The 23,903-nt window shown below is 39.1% G+C and overlaps 2 protein-coding genes across 2 annotated transcripts in view; both read left to right on the forward strand.

Annotated features, from left to right (window-relative positions):
* The window catches only part of LOC134624555 (histone H2B 1/2-like), a 167,224-nt gene that overhangs the window by 111,199 nt on the left and 32,122 nt on the right, over positions 1 to 23,903 (forward strand). The gene's annotated exons all lie outside the window — the stretch shown is intronic.
* On the forward strand, positions 1,510 to 9,090 carry LOC134646908 (uncharacterized). Its single transcript, XM_065470018.1, has 9 exons — positions 1,510 to 1,698; positions 2,004 to 2,109; positions 6,236 to 6,382; positions 6,630 to 6,796; positions 7,040 to 7,176; positions 7,298 to 7,391; positions 8,177 to 8,339; positions 8,498 to 8,565; positions 8,764 to 9,090. The coding sequence occupies exons 1-9, from the start codon at positions 1,510 to 1,512 to the stop codon at positions 9,088 to 9,090; spliced, it is 1,398 nt and encodes a 465-aa protein (XP_065326090.1).

A 23,903-nucleotide genomic window follows, 5' to 3' on the forward strand; every position in this document is an offset into this window, starting at 1 on the left:
CAAGACCAACAGGCCTCATGACTTCCTGCAAATAGACTTAATGAATGTGAAAAGGAAAACACAGGTTTTCTTCTATAACAGTGAGACTGACACTGAGGTGTATCCAGATGAGAACTACAGAGGACGACTTCAGTGTGATCCACAGCTCGCCAGGAAGGGACGGCTTGAATGTCTCTTAACTGATCTCAGGCTCAACGACACGGGGACATATCACTGCATTGTTGTGCTTAACGAAGAAGTTAGTTCCAAAACATGTAACCTCAATGTTACAGGTAAGATGACATCACTGGCTGTTTGGTTGGCTTCCATAACAATAACTGAGTAGTATCAAATATTTAGACTTGCATAATTAAAGGACTGTACTCAGTCAGTGTGTTTCTATATATTAATGTACATTTTTACAGCTACATCATGGTCAGACACCAAAAAAAAAAAAGAGCATCAGTATTATCAATATTAAGACAACCATGCACTCCTTTACTATTAGTTACCCTCTCTGTGTCTCACACACATCGATTTTTCTTATCTGGTTATGCCATCCAGTGAAGTTAATGTCATGACTTTTCCTGCCAGATAGTCTTTTCTGACTATTTAAGAGCTGTAACCAATGAAGTGTGTGTAAAACTAAAATTCACGCTTGATCTTAGTCTTAATCTCTTAAGTCTTAAGCAATTAACTTTGTTAATTAGTCACTAAGTTTTCTTGAAGCAATGATCCCTTCACTCATGCTCGTTCAATTTCTTTGCAGCAGCGTTTAAAAAACCTGTGGAAGTGACATCAAAACCAGCGAACTCTAAGAGGATCGGCCTCTACGCAGCTCTGGCTTTGTTTGCAGTGGTGATTATAGCGCTATCACTGCATTACCTGACTGTAACATTTTTTAAATGATATTATTTGCATTAATGTGAAATAGCAGCCCATTGCAGATCACTCCTGAGGTCACCTCTGACTGTAATGAGGCTGCTGCCAGTGTTTAAAATGTTTTTCAAATTCCTCAGAGCTGTGCCACAGAGTAGTGCACATTTACATCACCCCCCGCTCTTCTAAAATACTATGAAAAAGTCTTGAGCCCCTGATCTCTTTACATTTCGAATCCCAGGAGTCAGATGTTGCTCAGACGCACCTCAGTCTCAGCTGTTTGGGTTTCTCTTTTTGAGTGACCTAAGTCTCATTGACAAAAAAAGCTGATCTGTCACTAACTTTGTTTAGACATGGAGATGGTGTGTGGCTGCACTGCAAAGTGGACAGACTCTGAGAGCAGTATTAGCATAGTATTAATATTTTAAGTCTTTTTTTAGTTTAGTTGTGTAAATAATAAAATAAGACAATTAGAACAAAGAAGAAAAAACTGCAACAAAAATTTGCAACAAAACTGTTCCATATAATATATAGTGAGAATTGATTACTATTAAATTTGGTAACAAAGAAAGAATTTAATGATGAAGAGAAAAAATAAAAGCACAAGACTAAAGTGGCTCTATTTGTGTTATATACTTGAAACACAATTGCATGAACAGCTTTACGCTAAGAGGCCGAGAGCACCCCACCCCCCGAGGGGGCCCAGTGGGGCCACAGGCGCCAGGCCCCGACAAGCAGCCACCGGGAGTGAGCCGGTGCATACCTGAGCGCCCCGCCCCGGACACCAAGAACCACCAACGCACCGATGTCGGAGGGCGTCAGCCACCGGCAGGAAGAGCAGTGAGGGGAGATAGGCCTCCATACTTTGGAGGACCTGAGATGTCCCTAGAGAGGTGGCGTCTAATAATGCCGCTGCCTTCATCCGTGTGTTTGTTTATTTTATATGCTATGCAAGTGTTTTTGTTACAGTTTTTTCTGGTGTCACCTCCCTTCGGATTTATGATCGTCATGCGTTGCTAGCGATCAAATCTGCAATGGATAGCTTTCAGAGCCAACGAAACGAGGCTGTTTTCCTACCGCCGTTAGAGCGCGACGCAGCACCCGGTCTACCTCCACTCTTGCCGGTTAGCTCATTTTTGCTTCAGAGGCCTCGTCGGAGAAAGCGGGGGAAGCGAGCCGGCCTTCACGTCCTGCTCCGTCGTCTCCGGAAAGAGATGGACCTTCGGGGGCTCTATTCCTGGGTTGCTACCGGTGAGATTCGGATAAAACTTGTCGGAACTGGATTAATCCCCACAACCCACTATGTTTACCACCCAGGCTGTCATCTGAAAGCATGGAAAGCCAAGCCTCATCGCGGCAGGAACCCTGTTTTGCTGCGCGGCTCCTCTTACTTCAATAATCTTATAAATCGTCATAAAAATAATTCAAGAATTCTATTTGATACCATCAACAGTATTGTTTCTCCTCCAACCCAGCATGCTCTGTTGCTTTCTGATGAAGATTGTAATACTTTCCTTAATTACTTTGTAAATAAGGTGATGGACTTGAAATCCAAAATTTCCTCAAGTGCCTCCCCTTATGAAGATACCCCTTGCTGTCTTGGATCATTTACCTCCTTTTCTCCAATCACACTAAATGACTTAATTATAGTTTTAGGTAAAATGAAATCCTCATCATGCTCTGTAGATATATTACCTCACTCTGTCCTGTCTGGGTCTATCACCAGCATTGGTCCCACATTACTATCCATCATCAACAGTTCACTGAGGCAAGGCTGTGTTCCATCTTATTTTAAACATGCTGAGGTAACTCCTCTGTTGAAAAAACAGAATCTTGATCCTAGCTCTACTAGTAATTACCGACCTATTTCAAAATTGCCATTTTTAAGTAAATTACTTGAAAAAATGGTTGAAAATCAGTTCAGGTCTCTATTATGTAAATTACACATTCTTGACCCTTTTCAGTCTGGCTTTCAAAAGCAGCACTCTACAGAGACCGCTCCCTTAAGAGTCTATAATGATCTATTAATGGCATCTGACGCGGGGAATTGTTCTGTGATCATTTTGCCTGATCTTAGTGCAGCCTTTAACACCATCGACCACAAAATCCTACTTAACAGGCTCAAGGTTTTGGCTGGTATATCTGGCTCTGCCCTAGACTGGTTTTCTTCCTACTTATCAGACAGGTCCTTTTCTGTTAGGACTGACAAGTTCACCTCTGACATTGCTGCCCTGACCTGTGGGGTCCCACTGGGTTCAGTTTTAGGTCCATTACTATTTTCTTTTTATATGCTTCCTTTAGCTGGTATCATTCAATCTTTTAGCGACCTGTCTTATCATTTTTATGCTGATGACATTCAGCTCCATATGTCCTTTAACCCTTTAAAGCCAGTCAGAGCGGGCACGCTCCGTTTTGCGTAACTATTTTTAAATCCCGGTAGCACTGCAACCACGTAAGCTAGCGCAATAATTTTTTTTGCATATGAAACCGGAGGAGTTGTACTTACATCTTATGCCATCAGCTTGTCCTAGGTCACAGTTTCCTTCCACATATAGCTTTGCAAAAACTGCATAAAAAGCACTTGCAGCAACAAAAAACATAATATTCCAGAAACACGCTTTGCCGATCCGATCAGCTGTTTGTAACACTTCCTACGTCCATCAGCGCGAACTGTTGCATGTCCGCCATGACCTGCCCAAAACCGGAAGTGATGTCATTTTGTGGAAATGTAGTTTTTTACCATCAGGGCTTTATGAGCCTATACTGGTGTTTTTAAAAGTTATGTTAGACTTTATGACTTTCTGTGTTGTTTCTGGGATGCTTAGGACTCATATAGCACTGCTGGAAATAGTTTATTTTGATGCATATGCTGTTTTTTTGCAAATTTGCACTATAATATTTATTTTAGTTTTTCCTGCAGAATATAAAAATTGGTGTATTTCAAAAATAAAACTGAGAAGACACTTAAAATAAATTTCCTGTGGTGGGAAACTAGTTTGTGCAACTTTTTTGTATTTACAGTTTTGAGGGATAAGCCTCTTAAATTTCTCTAACTAGAAATATATGTTAAAAAAACAAAAACGATTTTCAATTTTTTTGTAGTTTATTGCACTTTTTTGCAATTTATGTAATTACTGTGCACTTAATGCATACATATTATTAAAATTTGGGCTATATTGGTTGTATTGATGTATAGCAACTTGAAATGCTCCCAAAAATGGCACTACAACATGAAAAAATATAATATAAGCTCTGGCGGATTTGGTTCTATGGTAGGTCTTAAAGGGTTAAGCCTCATCAGCTGGATAGGCTGTCCACCCTAGTCCAGTGCTTAACCCAGGTTTCTGATTGGCTTTCAAGCAACTACCTTGTTCTAAATACTAACAAGACCGAGACCACACAGCAAAATCCGAAGTGTTGATGTGAGTTAAAATTACTGGTGTTAAAAATTTCGAGTTGAAAAGTGTTGGTTTGAGAGTTACAGTAACACTAACGGTGCTGAAAAAGCTCTGTAGCCGGAGTTATTTCAAAGAGTCAATACTATAACACTCATTTGGAGTTGATTTCCACATCCGGGTTTTTCGCGCTCATGGGCATGAGGAGTCCGCCAGAAGTTTGCTGTCAAGATCGAGGAGGTTGTTCAGGTAAGAACTATACAACAAGACCTATGTTATTTTATCATTATTAAATATTGTAACTAACTAGCCTATAACATTATTTATCAGAAGCATGCAATATTTTCCTAATGTGGAGTGTATTCATCTGCGGTAAGAGATGGGATTCGTTAGCTTAGGTAGCTAAACTATCCTCTATAACAAGTTAATATTGCAGCGAAAATAAATGCGTGCTTAATATAATTCTCAATTCTAGTTAGTTCTAATGTCATAAGAGAAATGCTTTCCAGTGTTCAATGCTTATTAAATGAAACGAGGGAGGAGATAGCTATCCTCTGGATATGTTAAATGTAATGTTAAAATTTGAATTTGTGGTAGCCTAGCTGGCAGCTAAGACAAATGCGTTTAGCCCACTGCTTTTAAGGGAAGCGAACATTCGCCTCAGAAATATCCTATTTAAAAGTGAACTAAACAATCACATGGAGACGTTCAAGTCAAGTTTTGGAAAGCGTCAAGATAGGCTAATTACACGTGCTACCAGCGAGTTTAGCAGTAGCCTAGCCTACAAATCTTTGAAGTGGCAGGGGGTTATGGAATTCTGTTAGATGTTAGTGACCAAGCAAGGCGCGCTGCGTTTGTGCATGGATTGCTTGCTAACGGTTAGGATATATCATACATGTTGTAGTAGGCCTAATCTAAGGGAACATTTTCCCCTTTTCTACAGTTTTAGTGAAATAGGCTACCATCCAGTGTTTAAGACAAAGCGGTATAACGACTGAGGGTCGTTGACGTCGCCTCCACTGATAATCCTAGCATGTCGTGTCACAAAACAACCACCACAAAGTAGCAACTAGCCAGACGGCTGTGCATGTGTCAGAAACTCCCGATATAAATGTAAGACTTGCACTCATTAATTTACAGTATAAGGGATATTTGTTGTCATAAGTGAAAGCGTGATGAAGGCAGGTGTGCGTTCAACAGGAAATTTTATGTGGATTATCATCCTGACATGGTTTAAACAGAGATGCTTTTCCCCAAGTAGGCTACAGCGATTTACTCGCAACATAGCAGAACTAAGTATCTAGCCTGCGTGCAGACGAGAAGATCGCCGTTGTCGTCTTATAAACATGTGGATGGGTGGATAATTCATTGGATGCTATTTCTGTGTACCCAAGTTCGGCTATTTTAGTGCGCAGGGGGAAGCCAAATTATGTTCCTGAGGTTGAAGTGGTCTGTCACCCCTTCACAGATCATCACACAATGTATAGCCTAATATTTTCTTAAAGTTGTCCGGATTTGTTGCCACTTAAGCTATGGTTTAAATATATGGTAAAAAATATTCTGTGCCCCCTTCTCTCCACCAGGTGCTGTTGTAAGACATGTTGCTGAAAGTGAAATACCTCAATGTAAAGAAGTACATTAAATTGCACGCAGGATTCACTTATCTAGAATTCATCAGTGAAGGTAAGATAACCTGGCAGAACAAAATTTGTTGCACATGTATCAGTTCATCATGTTTGCATCTCATCTATTTAAAAAACGAATTAAATGTTAACACATTTTATTTTAATGTGTGACATTAAAAACAGTACAGAGCAGTAGGCCTAGGCCTGTATTGTTGCTGCAGACTTGTCTAATTTAACCATTTTAAAGACAGGTAAAACAGCTGTTAATAAATATTAGCTAAATAAAAAAGTCAAAATTAGTTTTTAAAAAAGTTTTTCAGGCATTTTAGGTGACATTATGCTTATCTTTTTGTAAAGCCAAAACCAAGTTTGGACTTCCGGATGCTGCTGACCTTGATATTTTCGATGAAACTGACACAGCTGTCGAAGAAGACATTTTTCTGGAGTTACTGGAGGCCCAACCAGACCTATGCCTGACAATACGTGAAAAGATTTCAGATGAAGGTAAATGTTATCATAACTTAAATTTTCAGAGTATAGCCCACTCAATGTAGAGCCAAGTTCTTTTGCTCTTGATGCAGATGACATTGACCTGTCTTCATGCAATATACATGACAGTGGACAGGGCTGGGTCATATTTGTATAGAATGTTGTCTGAACATGAACATTGAAATTGTGTTATTAATGGCATTGTGGAGTAGCCTAAAGAAAGTTAACCAAATCATCTCTCCCAAAGATTTTTGTCCTTTAGCTCATTCCACACCATCCTCCTCGGATACATTATCTTCCCTCACGGACACTATATCACTTTCATCAAGTGACAGTGACCTCAGGGAAAAGGGCATTCCTGCAGGCCGCAGTAGATCCAGCAAAGACAGTTCTGCACCAAATGTTTCTGTGTCAGAGGCTGCAAAAGAGGTAATTGAGAACAGAAAATGTCTTTTGTATTTTTGAGTTGACACCATTTATACTGTAGATTGTTATACAAATTGAAATTCAAAACATGGTGGTTCCCAACTTGCCCTGTATGAAAAAATGTTAGTAGAAGTTAGTGCTTCTTGCTAGATATGTCTTTCACAGGTTTGTTGACATTCCTCTAAACTTTCACCTTTACTGACAAACAAGTTTTTATTGTTATTATTTTCCCTTTTATATGAGCAGATGGTTAAAAATGCCTTGACTAGGAAACCTGGTGGAGAGGAAATTCTTGAAGAATACAATGCCGAAAATTCACTGAGCCACCGCACCCGGCGGCAGCTTGTTAACATATTGGCAAGTGATATGACTGAGCGACATGGGTAAGAGTAATAGTACCTAATAAAAAAGTAAAGATGGGCCATATGGAATATTCTTGTAATGTATACTGCAGTAAAGACACATACTTCTGATTTAACATTGTCAATTGTATTTCCTCTATAGCAGAATTCCCTCCCGTAAGCAAAAGGAGAAATATGCCCTTGGAATAATTACACTCTTTCCCTCATTGAAGGATCCATTTTCTCCAAACGGCTATGTAAGTCATGCAGTGATTGTAAAACAGCACATTATTTAGTTTTCATCATGGAATAATTACATCAGCTAAATGATTTAAAAGAAAAATCTTAATTCCTCTTTCTTAATAACTATTGTCATAAAACTGTATTGAAATTGTGGATGTTGTTTAACATGTATTGCACCTGTTACATGATAATAGTCCTTGGGTTTCTTTTTGCTGAATCTGCAAAGTCTGTAAGATCGCATTTGATGTTTATTTTTCATCTATGTTTAAATGTGACAGGAGCATTTCTACGACGGAGTGAAAGGCACTGGATATATAGCGTGGCGCCTCAAAACCATGTCCAGGTCTACAACCAAACGGCCAGTGAAGGAAGTCCCAGTGCATCAAGAACAAGGGCCTAAGCGCAGAAGATTAGCAACCACATTGCCTCAGCAACTTGATGGAGATGCCTGCAAGGAGGCCATCTCATTTCTTGTTCACTCTCCTGATGAAGCAAGTGTATTTCAGAAGATGAAAATGACGTTCCAACATCGCCAGGATCTGGTGCATGATCCACAAAGAACTGCAGATGTCTTCAAAACATTTCCACGCTTTTTGGATGTCAAAGGACTAGTAAGTCAAATCACTTGATATTTTCAACTGTTAATCCTTTTTTTTTTGTTTTGCTGATGTGGATGGCAACAGTAAAAGATGTGATCATTGGTCATCCCAGTCAGGCTATATCCCATATTGTTCAAAATCACATTGCAATGTAAACAATGTTGAGCACTGTCTTTATGTCCTGTGTGTATGATGAACAGGTCAATCAAGACTTCCTGCTGCTGTTTGGTGCTGAAACAGCCACCAAGTTGCTTGAGAAGTGGGACATGTCATTCAAGCCAAAGGTTATTAAAGAAGCCAAACAGCTGACTCAGTCAACTGACCTGTGTCGTTTGATAAAAGCTGCTGAGAAACCAACAGAGAGTGATGCAAATGGTAGGCGTCGCACCATGCTTGTTTGATTTTAATAATATTTATTTTTACCTGTCATTTTGAAATTGTTTTATAAATTCAACCATACACAGACTGGGACAGTGACATGGCCTCTCTGCTGCTACTCCTTCAACTTTTGCCACCCACAGCTGGACGAAAGAGGAGAACCAAAATAAGTCCAACTGATGCAGCACACAAAATGGTGCACTTTCACAAGGTAAATATGTTGTCTCACTTTTTAAAATCCTACAAAACACTTTTTCAGTTTTTGCACTTTTTAGTTTTCCTCTCCATGAAGTATGTGTCTTAGTATTTTGTAATAAGTTAGCAAGGCACATAATGTCAAACTGAATGAATGGTTCATACTCAGCAAGTATAAGCTAGGCCTATATGTCAATATCTCATTTGTTTTTAGTCATGCTGCAGCATTGATGAACACTTGCAAGCAAGAGATGGTAAACAACCATACATCCTCGCTGTTGGTCGAACCCAGAACAGCATTGACACCTTCTACATCGCAGTGGACAAACAGCTCATCCCCTGCCAAGCCACCAGCTCACTCAGTGCTTTTGATGAACTTTTCAAATCCCACTACGTGTTCAACTTATCTTACGACGAGTCACTGGTTCATCTCTACAGTTTTGTGCAGACCACCATATTCAACATTGATGCCACCTCAACAGATGAGTCACCACGTGTTCGTGAGTTGCGTGCCAAAATGTTGAATGAGAACCATGTTTAAATGTTTTATCTGTCAAACTCTGCATAGCACCAGTCAGGCTTTGATAAGTCATTTGCGACTAGGTCACAGTTTTTATCCAAGCACCAAATTTAAGTTGGCTTGTTCACAAGATGGTTGCAGCCGTCAGTTCACTACATATTCTGGTTTAAAAAAACATTTAAATAGTGTTCATGATGAAGATTGTTGTCAAAGTGGTGATGCAGAACCCTCAGAGTCATTTCAAGCTGATTTTGACAGATTACAAGATACAGACATAGCAGTTGCAGGAACAAGTGTTACTCAGAGCCTAGAGGTTGGGTGTTCTGAAAACAATGGGTCAGGTCAAAGAATTAAAAAAAATTCTGAAGCAATTTGCACTAAAATTATTGGTAAACTCAATGGTAGTGGTTTGGCAAATAGTTTTGTGTCATCACTTGTTTGTGATTTGGAAGATTTTGCTGATGGACTGCACTGTGAGTTTAAACATAAAGTACTGAACGTTGTGCCAACAGAAAATCCTGTTAGATCTCCAGTGGAAAAATGTCTTGAGACTTTTGACAATCCAGTTGAGAAGTTCGACACTGAAGCTAAAAGAAAGTCATATTTCCGTGAAAAATGGGGAATTGTGGATCCAGTGGAAAAGACTTTAGGAATACGCTATGATACAAGGTTAAATAAAAAATCAGGCACTTATGACCAGGTACCAGTAAAAGACACTTTTGTGTACATTCCAATTTTGGAAACAATCAAATTTATATGTCGCAATTCTTATATTTGCGAGCTGCTTGCTAAACTATGTGTATCAAAAGAAGACAGATATGAAGACTTTTGTGATGGGAGTTACTATAAGTCTCATCCATTGTTTTCAAAACCACAGACTTCTTTGCAAATTCAGCTTTATTATGATGACTTTGAGACTGCTAATCCACTTGGTTCCAAACGTGGTGTTCACAAAGTTGGTGCAATCTATTTTGTCCTCAGAAATCTGCCTCCAAAGTTAAATTCTGCATTGATGAACATTCATTTGGTTGCATTGTTTCATGCAGAAGATGTGAAAAAATACGGCTTTGATCCTATTTTACAGCCTCTGATTGATGACATAAAGTTTTTGGAGAGCCATGGCATTGATTTACCCTTCTCATCTGAAAAGGTCCATGGCACTATATGTCAGATAACTGGGGACAACTTGGGGATGCACTCAATTTTGGGTTTTGTTGAGTCTTTCAGTGGATGTTACTTTTGTCGTTTGTGTTTAATTGCAAAACAGGATGCACAGAGTGTGTATACTGAGGATGATCCAAAGATCATCTTACGAGGGAAAGAACTTTTTGAAATGCACTGCAGTGAGTTGCAATCTGATCCTCAAAAGCTACATGTGTTTGGCTTAAGAAAGAATTCTACACTGAACACTCTTCAATTCTTTCATGTTTGCCAGAACTTTTCCTTGGACATTATGCATGATATTCTCGAAGGGGTAGCACAATATGAGATAAAGTTACTGTTGGAATATCTGTCAGACAATTTTCTGCCGAAACCTGCTCTTTTGTCACGGATCTATGCTTTTGACTATGGCTACTTGGAGAGCAAAAATCGTCCAACAAGGGTGAACTTAGACAGTAGTGGTAATAGTATAGGTCTTAACTCCATTCAGACTCTTTGTCTGATAAGAAACATTCCTTTAATTTTTGGTGATATTGTGCCAGAAGGAAATCAGAACTGGACTATGCTATTGCTATTGTTGCAAATAATTAACATCATATTCTCTCCATCTGTTACACATGGCATGACTGTGCTTCTAAAACATTTAACAATGGAACATCATGACTTGTTCAAATTGTTGTATCCAGGTAGGAACATGATTCCCAAACACCACTTTATGTTGCACTACCCAACTTGCATCAGAAAAATTGGGCCATTATTGCATGTATGGAGCATGAGAGGTGAGGCTAAACATAGGGTGTTCAAAGACACCCTTAAGAACTTTAAGAACATCACAGTGTCACTTGCCAAAAAACATCAAACATCCATAGCATACAAGTGGGAGACATGTCCTTTAAGCCATGTTGAGTATGGGCCCTTGAAATCATTTGATGTTGATAGTGAGGAAAATAGTGAAATGATCTCCCTAGGCTTGCCTGCTGTTGCAGAAGAGGCTTTCTCTGCTAATTGGGTTAACATTAATGGGACTGAGTACAGAACAGGATTGGTCATTTGTTGTGGTTCTGAACATGAGATGCCGGTGTTTTGCAGAATAAAAACAATAGTTTTGGTCAATAGTCACACCTACTTCATAGTTCAGAAGCTTGTGGTTGAAAATTTCAGTGAACATTACCATGCTTATAAAGTGTTTGAAACGGATGAAAAAGATGTTGTTAAAGCAGACTGTATTGAAATATACAAGCCCTTTGATTTGCAAAGTGCTTATGGTGATGATGATGGTCTGTACATTGTGCCATTATTTTTGTTGTGAACGTATGCTGTATGGTGCTTGGAATTTAATATTTATTAAAATGCTTATGTGACCAATTTTATGTTTTCTCCTTTTATCCTGTAAAGGGACTTAACAAGGATTTTCACTGAATGTAACACAGTAGTCATACAGTAATTGCACTTTAATGCATTTTTGTATTCAGACAATTAATACAGACTAGTATTTAAAAGCTCATATATGTCACTTTAAAGTGCCAAAATAACACTGTAAAAGTTACAGAATAACACTCTAAGTGAAAACAGTCAACACAATCCAGTGTGAAAATAAACACTTAAAAGTGTCATAAATAACACCATAGTTGTTGTGTAGTAACACCCTCAGTGAAAAGAGTTAACCCAAGCCAGTGTAAAAGTGAACACTTATCAGTGTCCTAAAACAACACTATAAATGTTAGGTAGTTACACTCTGAGTGAAGACACTTCACACCATACAGAGTGAAATTTTAACACTATGGGTGTTATATTTTTAACACTACAATGGAGTTAAAATAATAACACTTTGCAAAGTGTTACTTTAACTCTAAACCAGTGAGAATTATATAAACACTGGAAAAGTGTTAACTTTAACACTATAGGAGTTGAATTAACACTGGAGATTTTGCTGTGCATGATCATAGCTCCTCCTGAGCTACATTCTAAAATTAGTCAGGTTCTTGCCTCCTTCTGTCCATCTGTCAAGTCAAATATTCGAAATCTTGGAGTAATATTTGACTCCTCTCTGGGCCTTGACTCTCATGTAAAATCTTTGTCTCGTTCCTGTTTCTATCATTTAAGAAACATATCTAAACTGCGACATATGGTTTCCTCAGCTCAACTGCAAAAACTCATTCATGCATTTGTGTCATCACGCTTAGATTACTGTAATTCCCTGTTTACTAGCTTGGATAAATCATCTCTCTCTCGCCTCCAGGCAATACAAAACGCAGCAGCCAGACTACTAACTCGTTCCACCAAGCGTGTTCACATCACTCCCATCTTATATTCTTTACATTGGCTCCCAATAGTGTTTAGAATTCGCTTTAAAATTCTTGTTTTAATTTATCCAAGCTTCTTATAAAATACACTGCTGCTCGTCATCTCCGCTCACAGACTCAGAGTCTCTTAGTTGTTCCCCGTACACGACTGAAGACAAAAGGGGACAGAGCCTTTCAGTCTGTTGCACCAAGGCTGTGGAACAGTTTACCACTACAGTTACGTTTGCTTGACTCTGTGGATTCTTTTAAAAAACAGTTAAAAACTTTTCTGTTCAAACAAGCCTTTTGTTGATCTACATATTTTATATTTTTTACATTATTTACATTTGGTCTTTTTCATTGTGTATAATGTCCATTGATTTTATTGTTTATTTTAATATTTGTGTACAGCGCTTTGTGACTGTCTGTCTGTGAAAAGCGCTTAATAAATAAATTTTACTTACTTACATACTTACTAAATAGACACTGTACACACAATCACACTCCCCTAACATACTCTATACCCCAGGTCCAGGTACCCTTGCCCCTAGAGGGGGAAACTGCACCCAGACCCAGGGGGTGTTACCCTTTTCCCTGGGGTGGAGACAAGCAGACCGCCCCGCAGTAGCAGGGAGGCCCCACATTCCAGACCCTAGTCGGACGGCCAACTCATCCTCCCAGCCCCCCTGCCCCGATGGGCAACAGAGAACGGGGGTGAGTGAAGACCCTAAACCTCCCTCCGCCCGCTCATGTAGTGTTGATGCAAGTGTGTTCTAAGGTGTATTTAAAACCCAGGAGGGCATGGAGCTACCTGCCGCACAGCCCCTCCTGAGAACCCTGAATGTCTACATGTATTTAAAATTGAGAGGTGGGTACCGGCGCCAGAGGTGAAGTTGTATACGCAAACGGTCCTCTGGATGCTGTGTAGTGTGCCCACTCCCAAGGTCCTATACGTATGTGTTATGAGAGTGTGAGTAATGTGGATGTCTAAGTTGTGGAATAAAATTGAGGCACAGGCAGCCAGAAGGGGACAGAGGGGGACCGGGGCCCACAGCAGCAGCACCGCCCAGCCCCACAGAATCTGGGGCAGCCCACCCGACCCCACCACAGAGAAAACTGCACCCACCCCATCATCCACTCACCCCCCAGACTACACAATACAATAGACACCTAGGTTAAGTTCATTATCCACCTCTCCTATATCTCTCCCCCACCTGCAGAGTGAACTCCTGGAGACCAGAGAACTTCTGCAAGGATATAACAGTCTCCCCACCAGTTGAAGAGCCCCCCAGTTGGCTCGATGCACCAGAGGCCCCCAGGGCTGAGCCCCCATGCACCCACCCGCCTACAACTTCGGCAACACACCAACCAGGACCCAAGTCCCCAAGGCCCAGCCAGGGCCCCAGCCCAGAGACGGAGCATCCCCAGAACCCCCGCCCCGGACCCACCCAGGGGCAGCCAGGCTACCAGGTCAGTAACCCACGTCCGTCAGTACAGACCCTCCCCCAGCCCCGCTGCACACAGCCATGAGGAAACCATCATCTAAGAGCCACCAGAGCCCGTTACAGATCATGACCACAACCCCAGGTTGAGCCCTCCAAGGAAGACGCTCCTAGGGAATCCCCCGACACCCCAAGCCTGTCCCTGCCCCCACACCAATCACAACAGCAGGGGTGGGACCAAACTAAAGCCCCCCCAACCCCACTAGGTGATGGAGCTGATCAAAGGAGCCCAGAGCGATTGATCTGATGTGGTGGCAGAAGCTGTATCAAGACTAATGTGATCTATTAGATAATTTCTATATTGGTTAGAATTAAGATTATTTTTATTTTTCCAGTTCATGAGGACTGTTTTCTTGGCAATGCATAGGGCAGTGAAAACCATATGGGCTATATTCTTTCTTTCTTTCTCTCTCTCACTGAGACAAACTAAGTGCATGTACATGTTGGACAGCTCATCAGGAGGGCCAGTCAATCAGAGAAACTGCAAAATCGGGAAAGAATGAAAAGAGCTGCAGGTAAATGCTAACAACTAAACACTGCTCAGAGTCAGGGCCAGCCCTTAGTGGCCTTAAACAAGATGTTATATACAGCCCCAAAGCACTTCCAGCACAAACACCAAATCACACACACTGCTTATAACTAGGTGAGGATGAACACACACAAACTAGAGTCAGTGCAGACCTCTGCAGATACATTCCTCTCAAGGGAGGGTGTAGAAGCCTGTGGTAAAGTCATCAGTGACTGAAGCTTCAGAAGATGTTTCCTTGGCAACAGCCATGTCAGCTGAGGCAGACGTTCCTGTTTTTATTTTTCATCCTTGAGCACCATAACTAAATTTTACTATAGGAGCCATTTATGTAATGTTAGGATAATCAAAATTCTGTATTTAGATGTAGCTTTTCATATCTTGCCCAGCGATCTACTAACTAGGTTGACACTGGGGCTAACCAGAAGTTAGCCTCCCAACCTGCAGAAGTACTTCAAAATTGCAGCTTCTCAGGACTCAAAATCGTCTTATTTAAACTACAAAGACATTTACCCAATGCTGATAGGCTTATTCTGTGTTGTGTGAACTCATGTGACAAGGGCTTAAATGTAATGGATTCGTATGTAAAAGTACAACAACTGCATTGTGTGCAGCAAGCAAAACAGAAACTCATGTGGCCCCCTCTAGTGGTTGTTGGAGACAAACACAACTGGCTGCAGAGCACGAGGAGAGTACGGCATGCAGAGAAACAATCTGATCCCTTATTATTATTATTGTTATTATTACTATTATTATAGAAGCCTCCGTGGACATGGATGAGTTGAATCTTATTTAACGATGTAGACAAAGTCAGTGAAACAGACCAATCAGCAGATAGTGACTGATAACTGACTGATGGCTGTTTGTGGGTCTCATTTTTTGAGTGAAGCTAAAACGTTGATTTGATTGTGGAATTAATTTCTGAATGAAATAGCGCCACCTTGTGACTGAAAACATTTATGCAACACCAAAAACTACAAGCTGTACTCAAGGTTTTGATGTCTAGATGCTAACTTACAAAACAATTCAGTAAACCTGAAAACATCAACAGAACCACAGCTCATTCAGCACAACTTTGATGTGTTCATGTTCAGTTATTATTTATTTATTTATTGACATTTTAAGGCTATATAGAGTCTCAAAAGTGCAAGTGTAGGTTTTGACCTACAAGTGTAAATTAAAATTTGTGATCTGTTCAGGGTCATACTTAGTTTCCTATTCCATGTCAAAATCAGTTTACTGGATATTCAATAAAATGTATTTTTTATGAAGTAACTGGCCAATATTATGAATGATTACTTATGTCTCTAAAATGTAACACTATAATTACAGTGCCTTGGTTGAGTAGGCCTAATATCAGTATGTAAAAATGGATTACATTAAATTAAATGAGAATGACATGTGCCATTTTTTTTTTGCAAATTATTTATATAGCACTTTCAAAACAACTCCCAGCTGAAAACAAAGTGCTGTACACTTGACATGCCAAAAAAAATACATAGACTAAAAATGCAAATAAAAAATAAAATATAGAATGATGATTAGAATTAAATTTAAAATAATAAAATCCGCACATTAGATTAAGCTAAAACAATAAAATCAGGGTCATACTGTGTCATATGCCAAGGAGTAAAAATGGGTTTTAAGACGTGTTTTAGTGGACAATGAAGGGGCCTCTCTGATGTGCCCCAGCACATTAGAGAGTTCCATCCGCATGTGCTATCCGCATGTGCTATGACATAACATATAACTCATATACAATTTCTTTAAGTATTCTTTTGATGTTACGGAGACTAAGCTTGTCATATACAGCAATCTAATAGTTGAGTGGATATTTTGTGCATAAAAGTGCACTATCTTTGTGGTGGTATAAAATGTTCTTTAAATAAACTGATTTCCTCAAAATACCTTGCTTATCTCACAGATCACTTGTTAAGAACCACTGTCCAAACATACAGCAAAGCTGAAACCACACTTAATAAAGCTACTTGATTTCAATGTTTCTAAGATTTTAAATGTCACTCATGTCGATACAAATGGCTGCTTGGACACTTTCAGCTGCCATGATATGAGTTCAGCTTGTGTCCCATCATTTGGACAGATATGGCGTTATTTTTTTGCCACTATTCTGAGCGCACGTAAAAAAAAATTGAGCGCACGTAAAAAAAAATTGCAGGTGCAAGTGTTGCATTTTGAGGAGAAATTTATTTTGAGCGAAGAAAAGCTAAATTTGAGTGAACAAAATTCATTGCTGCGTGCAAAAAATGTATTTGAGTGTTTGCTATTATCCACACACACACACAATATCAGCCCCTGTCGCTCAGTTTTTGCACTTGCGCTTGCTCGCAACGTGTTGCTTGCGCTCTCAACATTTCTGCCTGTGCGCGCTCAACTCTTTCTGTACATTATATTACGTTATACGTTATATAATGTACATTATATGTACGTTATATTTCGAGCAGATATTTGAAGTTTACACAGCACCATTCTCACATGAAAATATCTTAAAAGTTTATTTTGTGACCCAGAAAGAGTAATATTTCAAACTCCGCCACTGCCTCGTTTGAGTTTTGGACGAAATGGATTCTGGGATATAGCATTTCGTCATTTCGAGCTGATTGGAGACCAAAACAGCCAATCCGATTTTTTTGCATCCAAGTCTGTGATTGGCTGGTTTTGTGACACAAATATAACGGTGTACAGAAAGAGTTGAGCGCGCACAGGCAGAAATGTGACAGGGGCTGATATTGTGTGTGTGTGTGGATAATAGCAAACACTGAAATACATTTTTTCCACGCAGCAATGAATTTTGTTCACTCAAATTTAGCTTTTCTTCGCTCAAAAATAAATTTCTCCTCAAAATGCAACACTTGCACCTGCATTTTTTTTTACGTGCACTCAGAATAGTGGCACAAAAATAACGCCATAGACAGAGGCCTGCTCTTTCTTTACTCTCTCTGGCTTTTTCATAAATTAAGGGTCATGGGGGGAAGTTGTACTTTGGGTCATTCTGACAGTGAGACAGAGAACAGCTGTGCCAAAGTTAACTCTGCAGCACCTCCTCAACTCCATATTCAACAGGAAGCATTATTCAAAATTCAGAAAGTCCTCCAATTTTAGTTACAAAAGTAAACAAGTTCCTCAAATTGAACAAGGATTAGGATGTTTTTTATGGCCCCTGCATATTCACTAATCTAAGTGTAATATAGCACTGATATTTGTAACCTCGGATTGATTAGGACTCAGTAAGAATAACTTCCGAGTTACAAATAAACAAACAAAAAAACAAAACAAAATGAAACGAGGAGTTTTATTAGCTATAGTAAAACTCAGGAAACCTCTCAAATAAAATTAATTTACCAGAAGCATGAAAGATTTTTTCTACTTTCTGTTCCCCTTTGATCATAAAGCTGCATCAGCAGTGTTTCAAGGTCACAAAGTCAAATTTAATCTGAAACTTTGTCCATTCACAATCACAGCATCAAAGAGGTTTCATGATGAAATACTGCATACAGGTAGATTAATGATGTTGATAATTGTACACATGTACACTGTATCATCACATCGCTATCCTCATTAGCATGTTTTGGGTGTAACTGAACAAATATTAGGAAGTGAAAAAAGGGAACAACTAAATAAGCAGTTTTCTTATAATCTGACACACGGAGTGAAGCGTCAGAAGCTGTTCTTCTGAAGTTTAACAACTTTTCTGCATCAGGTTCAAAACCAAAATGAAAATCCTCCAAGTTCTCTTCTTTGTTTTCTTGTCAGGTGAGGATTGATTACCTCATTGTCTCTTTCATGCTGTTCTTTATTTATTTTTATTTTTAAGGGAACTTTATAAAATGCATATATTTGCATTTGATGTTCATCTTACTATCATTGTTATTATCTGACAGATGCAGCTGTGCTAGTCATGGCAAAGCTCAATATTTGGTCTGCAGCTGAAGGAGGAAATGCTTCATTCAACTGCTACATAACTTTGCTTGGAAGCATGGAAGCACAAAGTTCTTCTGTAAGGAAAAATGTGAGCGAGCGGAAGATATCCTCATTAAAACAGATGGAAGCACAGCTCAGAGTGGGAGATACAGCATGAAGTATAAAGATGGATCTTCAGGAAGAGGAATTGTGTCTTTGACCTTCACACACATGATCAAGTCTGACTCAGGAATGTACAGGTGTGGTTTGGGAAAATCTTCTGCTCCAGATTCATATTATGACTTCAAGGTCAGAGTTTCAAATGGTGAGTTTGTACTAAAGTGTGTGTGTGTTTCTGTGCATGTGTTTTAGCCTAAGTACTTGCACCTACTAGCATTACATGAAATGTGCCTTGGTTTTAACAGCAAAAACCTCCCAAGTTAGCATCTCTGATCCAGAATAATAGTAGCAAGAAGTTTGCTCTGTTTGTAACAATTGAATAGTGGCTAACCATTTAATATTATGGGAAAATTAAGTTAAAGCAGATGAAAGGTCACCCATCTGTACTTCAAAATCTTTATTTTGTGAATGTAACATTTTGAATGGCTTCATTAAATATGCTAATGTTATTGTAGAGTAGTAACTGATCCTGCCTGGGGTCAGGTGAGTGTTTCTGAGATTTTCTGAAAATCAGAATATCATTAATGATGCTTACATGCAGAGATGGGCAGTAACGCGTTACTGTAATCTGATTACATTTTTCAAGTAACGAGTAATGTAAGGGATTACTATTGCAAAAACAGTAATTAGATTACCGTTACTTTCACGTAGGAACGCTGCGTTACTGCATTACATAAACCGTGATTTTTTGCGAGAATGTCTCATGACAGTGACGTAAGCAAGTGCGACGTTCGTGACAACAGCTGTGTGCAGATCAACAATGGATAATATATCGAGTGCGGGAGAGAGCATGAGCATGCAGCGTTTAAAGCATGGAAGTACTGACCTTACTTTAAGTTTGATTCCATAAAAATTGACAAAAACATTAGTGTCCATTGTGCGTGGGAAGAAAACTTCTTTTTACAGCGAAAAAAAACCCCTAAACTTCCAAGCAAGCACCGAGTGTATGGGCTCAAAATGTGGTCATAAATATTTTGTACTTGTAAATCAGTTTTGTACTTGTAAATCAGGATTTGTATGTGTAAAAAGAATTTGTGTGTGTGTAAAAAAGATTTGTATGTGTAAAAAAGATTTGTGTGTGCGTAAAAAAGATTTGTATGTGTAAAAAAGATTTGTGTGTGCGTAAAAAAGATTTGTATGTGTAAAAAAGATTTGTGTGTGCGTAAAAAAGATTTGTGTGTGGACTTAGCCAAAAACCCCCTGCAAGTTACACGTACGAATTTTGACCCTATTTTTCTTCCTTTCATCTGATTGGTCAATGTCATGTCAATCACAAATGTAATAATCCAATCAGAGAACAGATGGGTTTGGCTTTCGGAGGGGCACTTTTTTGAACTGCAGGTCCTTGAAGGGTAATACAGTTTGAAGCTGGAGGATCTCTATATAAATATCCGATAGCAGCTAGGTCCGCTAATTTTCAGCAGCTGTTGAAAGGATAAAGTTGTGGTATGTCAGTGGTTAGAAATACCATCATTACTTTAGGATTAGTTTAACACAAAGTCAGGGCTGACCCGGGACCATTGCTGTGAGTCACAGTGCGCAGCATAAAAGTCCTTTCACATCGGACGCAGGATGTGCTGCTAATGCTAACTGCTAACTAAAAGCAAAGGATCCAGAATTTGTTGCGCTGGCTGCTGAGCTCTGTGGGTTTTTGCAGCAGCTCTACCTGTACTAGATGCACCTGCTCCTTGTCGTTTCTCTCTGATTTTATGTCCTCTACAGGAGTTTCGTTTTTTTTTTTTTTGCTAGTTCTTCAAATGTTCAATAAAAACATGTATGCTAATTCATAAGGAAGAAAGCTTTGTAATGAAGACTGTCATTTCCAAAACACTGCCCGCCCCCCGCGGTCCGCAGCGCTGTTGAAAAGGCTGTGGAAGTCCCTGTATTAAGCACGTAGACCTGTGACACAAAAATCACCAAACTCGGACGACCACAGACTGTTTTCCTTCGTGGTGATGAAGGAAAACGCTGGGTTGGCATGTAAAAGGGCATTTATTCCCTTCAAGGACCTGCAGTTCAAAAAAAGCGCCCCTGCGACAGCCAAACCCATCTGTTCTCTGATTGGATTGTTACATTTGTGATTGACATGACATTGACCAATCAGATGAAAGGAAGAAAAATAGGGTCAAAATTCGTACGTGTAACTTGCAGGGGTTTTTTGGCTAAGTCCACACACAAATCTTTTTTACACATACAAATCTTTTTTACGCACACACACATCTTTTTTACACATACAAATCTTTTTTACGCACACACAAATCTTTTTTACACATACAAATCTTTTTTACACATACAAATCTTTTTTACGCACACACAAATCTTTTTTACACATACAAATCTTTTTTACACACACACAAATTCTTTTTACACATACAAATCCTGATTTACAAGTACAAAATATTTATGACCACATTTTGAGCCCATACGAGTGCGCTACGATGTAATGTGAAATTCACAGAGACACTCGCGGATTCTTCTACTGACCGCTGCGGCACACCTGCACCAGGGTAAACCTCCGCCTAACCCAGGGGTGCCCAATCCCAGTCCTCGAGAGCTACTGTTCTGCAGCTTTTAGATGCATCCCTACTCCAACACAGCTGAATCAAATGGTTTGATTGCCTCTTCAGCATGCCATCAAGTTTGGCAAATGCCTGATAACAAGCCATTCATTTGATTCAGGTGTGTCGGAACAAGGATCCATCTAAAAGCTGCAGGACGGTAGCTCTCGAGGACTGGGATTGGGCACCCCTGGCCTAACCCATTCCTGCTTTATAGGTGAAAATAGAGCAACAGGATCTCTAGTCTTTGATTTTATTTATTTTCTGCTGTGTTTTACTTGGATCTATTTGAAAGAGTGAGTATAAACACAAAAAACTATTTGATATTATATGCTGGAATGTGCAGAAAATAGGTTTAAATGTTAAACAAATTTCTTCCAGTCAGAGAATGTTGCATATAATTAAGTTTTTGCTTGATGCATGAAGTTAAAAGATTTAAAGTTTAAAGTTTTAAAAATAGATGTTTCCACTTGATTACATTTTGTATGATGGATTATGCAGAAAAAGTAGAATTGAGCTGAAAGATCTATCGCTTTATCACCTATTCAGGTTGTAAATCGTGTTTCTAAAAAGTAACTAAGTAACTAAGTAATTAATTACTTTTGAAAATAAGTAATCAGTAAAGTAACGGGATTACTTTTTTGGGGAAGTAATCAGTAATTAGTTACTGATTACTTTTTTCAAGTAACTTGACCAACAGTGCTTACATGTTACAGGAAATGTGACACAACAGCTTACAGGAAGCACAGACTAATTAATGTTCTTCTATTTCACAGATCTGGATAAAAACTCTGGTTTTACTCGCACAGAAACTGAGGGAGAAACAGTCACATTGGGATGTTCTAATACTGTGTATGGACAGAGGAAGTTCTTTTGTAAGAATCAGTGTAAGAATGAAGGGGAGATCCTCATTGACACAAGCAATGATAAATCTATGAGTGGCAGATACAGCATTGAATACACAGCAGGATCTGCGTTTGGACTGTATGCGACCATCACACAGCTGACCAAGTCAGACACAGGAGGGTACAGGTGTGGTTATGGAAACCCTCTGTCTCCAGATTCATACTACGGTGGCAGTCTTGTTGTCATTGATGGTAAGAAATATGTGATTAAAAAAAAAAAAAAACAATAGCATGTTTTGTTATTCAGTAGGATAAAATAAGATACAAACTGAGGACTCCTGTTACTCACTGTCACAGTCTCCTTTCACCTTATCTTTTGTTATTTTGAATAACACCTTAATTTATTTAAGTTCTAATGAGTTGCCTGTATCCTGCAGTAAAACCTGAGCAGAAGATTTGTGACTCATAATTGTATGAATGAACAGTTGGCAAAAGTGCATAACAATCCCTATGTTAAATCTTTTGTTGGAGGGAGTTGTTCTTTTAAATTTTCTGTTTCTTCAAAAATGTCTGTTCACATACATATAAAATCATAGCTGAGGCCAAATGTATTCGAGTGTTACAGTCAAGTTGCAGTTAGAGTTGTGTTGGTGATGACATTGTGTTCAACTGACAGACAAAACCTGTGTCTCAAATGTGGCTTGAGAAAATTATGAATCAAACTGAATTTCAAAAAAATCACACCGTTATCAATTCTAGCCTAGAAGCATGATGGTGTTATATACTGAGCAGAAATTTATTTGTGATAGTCAAGCTACGGTTGATTGCTAATTTTACAGTTAATGTACAAGACACTGCAGAATGTAATATTTTTTTAAGGAAAACAACATAATCATGTGCAGAACAACCATCTGTCACACCAACATCCAGACTCAGTTTTTCAGTGTGCACTCAAATTTTCCACTTTAAGGTTTTGAAGAGTCTGAGTTCATCAGGTGACGTGGATTGATGCTGAGATCACCTGATTTGATAAACTGAGTCTGAACATGGCTTTCTGGTCTCCTTTAAAGATTTCATTATAATGTTAATACTGCATTTTGTGTTTGATAAATGTTTGTATTTTCAAGTGTCACTACTGATTTTTTTTTAAATTTGCTTATTGTTCACAGGTTCAAATCCACCTACTTCCACACCACAAGCAACAACTAAAACAACAACAACAACAACAGCAGAGAGTCAGAGTTTCACTCCAAGGATTTCTACGTCTTCATCAGATTGTCCTGACTCCTCTTTGGGTCTGGTTGTGTGTGTGTCTCTGATTGGTGTTTTACTGATGGCTGTTTTCATCCTGCTCCTCTACGTTTATAAGACAAGGAGGAACACTGCACTGAACACCAGAGAAAATACAGATGACAAAAACATGGAGGTGAGTTTCTGTCACTTGTTTACTTTCTGTTTATACAGGTTTATGTGACCACTGAAACCTGACCATTCATGCAGTCAGTGTGATGTTCACAATGAAGTGTAGTGAAAAAGAAACATTTTCCACTGAATGACAGACAAAGTGACAGAAACATATTCTATTCTTGTTTTAGCTCACCTTATTCTTATTAGGTTGGTTTTTCTGCATGTGCATGTTTTACTTCCCAGACAAACATCAAGTCACCAACATTTTAAAGGTGTCATATCTAAATATGTGAAAGCACATTTAGTCCTGTCAGTATTCTTCTCTGAAGCAAAACTGCTGTACTTATTATTTTTAATAGCATGAAACTGATAATGCATAATGTTTTTGAATCCTCAGCTTTTATGTTGTTGATATTTTATTTTCAGTTGTCTGGCACATATGAGAACTGGGATCC

Source organism: Pelmatolapia mariae, linkage group LG3_W (assembly GCF_036321145.2).
Source record: "Pelmatolapia mariae isolate MD_Pm_ZW linkage group LG3_W, Pm_UMD_F_2, whole genome shotgun sequence".
Lineage (NCBI taxonomy): Eukaryota > Metazoa > Chordata > Actinopteri > Cichliformes > Cichlidae > Pelmatolapia > Pelmatolapia mariae.